This window comes from Gavialis gangeticus, unplaced genomic scaffold (genome assembly GCF_001723915.1).
Source record: "Gavialis gangeticus isolate Ggan-Ray unplaced genomic scaffold, GavGan_comp1, whole genome shotgun sequence".
In the NCBI taxonomy this organism is placed as follows: domain Eukaryota; kingdom Metazoa; phylum Chordata; order Crocodylia; family Gavialidae; genus Gavialis; species Gavialis gangeticus.
In genome coordinates, this window is record NW_017728996.1 from 13,720,328 (window position 1) to 13,727,012 (window position 6,685).

Sequence of the window (6,685 nt, forward strand, 5' to 3'; positions counted from 1 at the left end):
AGGAAAACTATATCCACTGCCACCCCTGCATCCAATGATTTAGTGACCTGGTCGTAAAAGGCCACCAGGTTGGTCTGACAGGACCTGCCGCTGATGAACCCGTGCTGGTTGCCCCTGAGCATGCAGTTCCCTGCTGGCCCCTCCTGGATGTGTGCCAGAATAATTTTCTTGAACAGCTTGCCCAGGATCGAGGTAAGACTGACTGGCCTGTAGTTCCCCGGGTCCTCTTTCCTTCCCTTTTTGAAGATGGGAACCACATTGGCCCTCTTCCAGTCCTCCGGCACCTCTCCAGAGCACCATGAGTGTTCATAAAGCCGTGCCAGGGGACTTGCAATGACCCCAGCCAGTTCCTTTAGGACTCTAGGGTGAAGATCATCCGGGCTGGCTGACTTAAAAACATCCAGCCCCTCCAGAAGCTCCCTAAATAAATCCTCACTCACCCTAGGCCCAGGTGAGCCTCCCCTGGGGCCCGAAGGGGGTCCAGAAGGTGATTAAATGGTTGAGGGCAGGAGTGTGAGCAGCCTGGTGCCCAGGGACCTGACCTGTGGCCATTGCTGACTGGGTGAAGGGTGTCACTTTTCAAGGCTTGTCTGCACAGGGCCGGGATTTGCACAGACGTGGCTGCACTAGTGCAGATGCTGGTGCTGCTCTGGCACTATCAACTGTATTTTGACAGGGGCCACAGCTGGAAAATGGGGGAAGCTGCACTTGTGCATGGCACCTTTCGCACCAGTGTGTCACACCCATACTAGGGGCTCAGCCTGGTGCAGCTTCATCAGTGCAAAAATCCCCATGCAAACAGGCTCTCTGAGTATGGGGGAGCAGAGAGGCTTCATGCTGACCAGAGGCCCCTGGCAAAGACCAACCTAGGGGCACATTTATACAACCTGCCCAGATACCACCCTCGACAGTCGGGCACGTGACTGAGCTCCAAGTGCCCGTGACTGTGTGCACCATGGAAGAGCAATACATTACTCTGCGAGACAACAGGAGCATGCAATGACATCTGACTCAGGCATGTCAGGGAAGTAGTCAGAATGCAGATGGGCTTCATAACTGTGGGCATCATTTGGGAGTACAACTGTGCAGTTAAATTCAGGCCTAAAAGCCACCCATTTGCTGACATCTCTCCCGAGGCTTAATGCCATTGGTCCCTGCCAACATGGGCAGCCCCATAGGATCATCCTAATTCCCCACCACAACTGGTTTCTTCCACACTTCTTGTCTTAAGGAGTTGGTGGCAGTGCTTCCTGGCTACTGTAGTGACAGTCTTTTGCCGGGGGGGCGTGGGTAGTGGGTGCTGCGGGTGACTGGTGCATTGGGCCTCCTGACAGCACTTGTGTCTTCTCTTCCTCAGCAACGTCTCCGTGCAAGATCCTGAAGTGTAACTCCGAGTTTTGGGCTGCCACGTCTGGCTCTCACCACCTGGCCACCGAGGAGGCACCCGAGTTCTGCACAGCTCTCCGGGCGTATGCCCACTGCACCCGCCGCACAGCTCGCACCTGCAGGGGGGACCTGGCCTACCACTCTGCCGTTCATGGCATAGACGACCTCATGGTCCAACACAACTGCTCCAAGGATGGCCCCACCTCACAGCCCCGTCTCCGGACGCTGCCTCCGGGGGACAGCCAGGAGCGCTCCGACAGCCCGGAGATCTGCCACTACGAGAAGAGCTTCCACAAGCACTCAGCGCCCCCAAACTACACCCACTGTGGGCTCTTCGGGGACCCCCACATCAGGACTTTCACAGACAGCTTCCAGACCTGCAAAGTGCAGGGGGCTTGGCCACTCATAGACAATAATTACCTGAATGTCCAAGTCACCAACACGCCCGTGCTCCCCGGCTCCACAGCCACTGCAACGAGCAAGGTAAAGCATGGGCCCTGCTGTCTGTTCCCCCACCACCCCACAGGGGTTGTAAAGCAAATGACCCTTGGAGCCACCCCTTTAATAACCTTTTTCCTTCACTGCCTCCCATCAAGCAGTTGGGGTCCCCACACTTGTGCTATGTTACCTAGTGCCCTGAGACAAATGCCAGCCCACCTGGGGGACACTGGGTTGGGCCCGCAAGCCCCCTCTGTGCAGACTCTCCCAGCTCCCAGCACTCCTCGCACCCCCTCTCTCCAGATGCTGAAGGCCCAGCCAGTTCCTCTGCAGTGTCTCAAAGCCTGGCTTGCAGGCACTGCCTCAAATATGTCTTGGCCTCTTTGGTATGTCTGCAAGCAAGAGAAGCAATTAGTGCCAGCTGTAGGACTCACACTCAGGCACACACACATACAGCTCATTTCACATGTGCCACCAAAACACCATGGACAGATCAGTCTCTGATCTAAACCAGGTGAAAGACTCTATCCAGTTTGTCTGATGTACCCATTAACAGGAATGTTTCTTGCAAATCAAGGCAAGTGGTTTTTCCACCCTCTTCAGCTCTGGTGAGGCCCCACCTGGAGTCCTGTGTCCAGTTTTGGTCCCCACCCTTCAAGAAAGATGTGGACAGATTGGGAAGAGTCCAGCAGAGAATAACAGAAATGATTAGGGACCTGGAAAGCATGGTTCGTGAAGAAAGGCTGAAAGAACTAGGATTACTTAGGCTGGAGATTAGGGGGGATGTCTTCAAATACCTGAAGGGAGATTATAAAGAGGATGGAGACAAACATATCGCTGTGAGTGAAGGGGACAGGAGTAGGAGCATGGCATGCGGGTACAGCAGAGGAAATTCAGGAGGGATTTAAGAAGAACTTCCTGACTATGAGGGTGGTCATGTATTGGAATAGGCTGCCTAGAGAAGTTGAGGAACCACCATCCCTGGACATTTTCAAAGGCAGGCTAGACAGACACTTGGCTGGGATGGTTTAAATCAGGGATGATCGTGATTTAAGCAGGGAGCTGGACTACATGGCCTTGTGCGGTCCCTTCCAGACCTGCTTTCCTTTTCTTTATGTCTAGTCTTCCTATCCAGCCTCCCACAACCAGGAATGGTTTTAATGCTGGAGAAGAAGCTATTGTCCTGGTGGAGATAATGAAGCCTCATATACCATCTTCCCTCCTTACCTCCCATACTGTTCTTACTCCTTGTATGTGTGTGTGTGCACGCACATGCATGTAGGTGCACATATGTGCATCGAAAAGGACAAAACCTTTTATTCTGGGACATGTAAACAACTGTCCTGTGCCTGTTTTGTTGCAATCCAAAGCCCAGGACAGTCAGATAAACCCAATATCTGTTCCTAACGTATGCGTGTGCAGGCACACTTGTGGACATGTGTGTTTTGGCAGTGCCCTCTGGTGGCCAGATCTACAGGAAAAATAAGGCATTTTGAATGCCAGACACCAGCAACCCTCACTACAGCAAGAGTGGAGTGCTAGCTCCTGTGGAAGAGCCAGAGATTGAGAGCTATAGCAATGGGCTTCCAGCATCCCCGGATGTTTTAGTTACTAATTGTCTCTCTTGTCTGCAGCCAGGATGAGATATTTGGTGGGGCATTCTGGGCTCTGACAGCCAAGATAAGCATCCTACAGGGACCAGGTAAATCAAACACAGAGCCCCAGCCTGAATGTGATGAGATGTAAAGTCACATGTTTCAAGCGTTAAATCCAGGGCCTGGTTGAGCAAATATCTGGGACTGAGAGATACTGTTGCTGCTGGTGAATTATTCTTCATTGATGCGCTAAAAAGCTAGGAAGGTGCACATGCATGCCAAAGAAAGAAGGGGATAGTTTGCAAGAAGGGATCCAGATGCTTCAGGGGCCACGCTTTCATAGATCATGGTTTCTTGTCTGCTTGTGGTATCCCTGGTGATTCAGCCGTAGGCTGCCACTGTTTCTCTTGAGGTAGGAAGCAATGTAGGGTCAATGAAGGAGGCATTGTAAAACATCCAGGGCCATTTAAGCCTCCCAGGAATTATTTTGGGCCCCGTACAATGTTTTCCCATCACAACACTGTACCTTGATAGCTGCACAGGGAAGTCATGAGTCATCTTCTAATGTGGTGACTCAGCAAGATGATTGAGCAGGCAGAGCTATGTGGACAGGTGCCCTTAGCTCAGCACACCGGATCTGGGAAGGATGGCAGCTGCCTGCTTCCTGCCTGGTGCTCTGCTGCTGTTCCCTGGAGTAAGGCGTGTGACCTCCAGCAAGCCTAGTATAGACCTGCCAACACCTGACAGCCACAGAGCGAGACATCTGGGCTGCAAAAGAGACGCTTGCTTTGTAAATCCATGCACGCCTTCCAGACAGGAGACCCTGATGCAGGGGCAAAGTGGGAGAAATGATTGCGAGTGGCAGGGGTGATTGTTTTTTTGTGGACAGCTGCTCTAGGAAGTGCCACCTCACATCCCACCATTCCCAACGCTCGTTTGGCTCCATCACTGATAGCATGACGAGAACCAGTGCTCCAGGCCACAGGTGGAGGTTGAAGCACCATACCCTGCAAACCTAGCTGGCCCAGGGTTAGGAGGTAGGCTGTGTTACAGCTGCCCTCTTGGCTGTAACCATGACTGAACCCGTGGGAGCAGCAGCAAGAGATTTGGGATGTGTTTGGTGTGGACACCCTTTCTGCTGAGATCCAAGGGGAATGCAGGGGCCCTGGGAAGCCTTTGGTGCTCACTTCAGTTCTAGCAGAAGTGCAAAGAAAGCAGAGTTTCTCCCAGGACTGATCCAAGTGCTCCAGCAAAGCAGCGGTCAGAGCCAAGGTTGTAGGTGTTAGCTGTGAATTTCTGATCCAGGTGTGATCCTCACGGAGGTCTGGACTGGACCTGCTCAGTTGGATCAGAACTACCCCTAATAAATAATTAAATAAACTCTAAACCTGTTATTCAATGACACGAGGCCTGCTACAGCCTGACAAAAAATCCTAACCAGAGAGAGGTCTGGTTTGAGGGCACATCCAGGATCAAGACGCTCCGGGGATCTAACCCCAGAGCTCCCACCATCGTGTTTCAAGCCTGTTCCCCTCTCTGAATCTGTACAGCAAGGGGCAGAGTGCTTCCCTGCCTCACAGGCTTCGGAGGGGCCCTCAGTCGTAGTCAAGGGGTCTGCAGCAAGTGAAGCATGTGAGGAACATACCAAACTATTCAAAGATCGGTGTTTGGTGGATGAGAAGGAAGCCCAATACAGCCTTTTGTGTCTTTTCAAATCAATCCCTTATACCCTCTTCCTCCACTGAGGCCCCTAAAGAGGAAGCCTCTGAAAGCCTTGCAGAGCCAGTTTGAGCAATGGTGCATCTGAAGCCCAGAGGGGATTCGTGTTTCAGGAAATGTCTCAGAGTGAGGGGACAAGTCTTGTTGGTGAACGGGAAGCAGCTGGGGCCCTGAGGAGTGCCGTGCTTGTGCAAGGGTGACTTTTCCAAGACTGCAAGTAGAAGTATTCGGTATAGAAAAGCTTTGGGCTGGGGATGAGGAACGGCGAGCCCACCCAGAACTCTGTCTTTACGGTAGAGCCGACAGGCTCGTTAGGCCCCTTCATGGGGGAGTGGGATGAGTCCACCAGGCTGTTGACGCTGGTTATAACCTGGCCCCTTCCCCTCTTTTCTCCTTCCCTTGACAGCTCACCATCATCTTCAAGAGCTTCCAGGAATGTGTGGACCAGAAAGTGTACCAGGCAGAGATGGATGAGCTCCCTGCTGCCTTCGTGGATGGCTCCAAGAACGGCGGCGACAAGCACGGCGCCAACAGCCTGAAGATCACGGAGAAAGTTTCCGGCCAGCATATTGAGATCCAAGCCAAGTACATCGGCACCACGATTGTGGTGAGGCAGGTGGGCCGCTACCTCACCTTTGCCGTGCGCATGCCCGAGGAGGTCGTGAACGCTGTGGAGGACAGAGACAATCAGGGCCTTTACCTCTGCCTGCGGGGCTGCCCGCTCAACCAGCAGATCGACTTCCAGACCTTCCGCTCCTCGCAGGCCACGGAGGGCCGGGCTCGGAGGAAAGGGCCCAGCCTCCCTGCCGCCCCCGAGGCTTTTACGTATGAAACGGCCACAGCCAAGTGCAGGGAAAAGCTCCCCGTGGAAGACCTGTACTTTCAGTCCTGCGTCTTTGACCTCCTGACCACGGGAGATGTCAACTTCATGCTGGCTGCTTATTACGCCTTTGAGGATGTGAAGATGCTTCATTCCAACAAGGACAAGCTGCATCTCTACGAAAGGACACAGGACCTGGGTGCAGGCAACCTGGCCCCCTCGGGGCATCCCCAGGCCCTCCTCGCCCTCTTGATGGTGCTGGTGTGTTTGAGTCAGTGCTGGTCAGTGTTCCTATAGGTGTTTGCCCTGTCTCACCTTGGAGGGCAGGGACAGGGGCAGCAGGAGGGGATGATGGATGAGATGATTGTGCTGGACAAGGAGAGGTTGAACAGCAGGTCCGGCCGGGAAGTACAGGATCATTCCCGCATCTCAGCCCCTCCTTTCAGACCTCCCTGGGACTTCGCCAGGGAGTACGCCTGCCCCAGACACCGGTCGTCAGCTCTCCTGTGAGTGAGGAGGCTGGGATGGCCCCATATCCTCCTAGCTCCCTCATGGTCCTGCAAGCAGTTGTGGTGACTGTGCTGTTGGCGTTCGTGCAAGTGGCTTTGTGTTAGGGGTGTCAGCTGCTGCTGGGACGAGGGGACACTGCTTCGGCGACAGAGGGTGGTTAGATGGGCACACACTAGGAAACCCTCCCAGGACACAGACAGCCAGACCAGGTTTTCAG

At 53.7% G+C, this 6,685-nt stretch overlaps 1 protein-coding gene across 2 annotated transcripts in view; it reads left to right on the top strand.

The window, feature by feature from the left end:
• Positions 1-6,343, top strand: part of RGMA (repulsive guidance molecule family member a) — a 41,175-nt gene extending 34,832 nt beyond the window's left edge. For both annotated transcript variants that reach the window (XM_019504033.1, XM_019504032.1), the window contains 2 exons: positions 1,358-1,869; positions 5,545-6,343. In XM_019504033.1, the coding sequence (XP_019359578.1) occupies positions 1,358-1,869; positions 5,545-6,255 (1,223 nt within the window). In that variant the 3' untranslated portion in view covers positions 6,256-6,343. The remainder of the gene's footprint in view (positions 1-1,357; positions 1,870-5,544) is intronic.
• Positions 6,344-6,685: the final 342 nt, after the last annotated feature.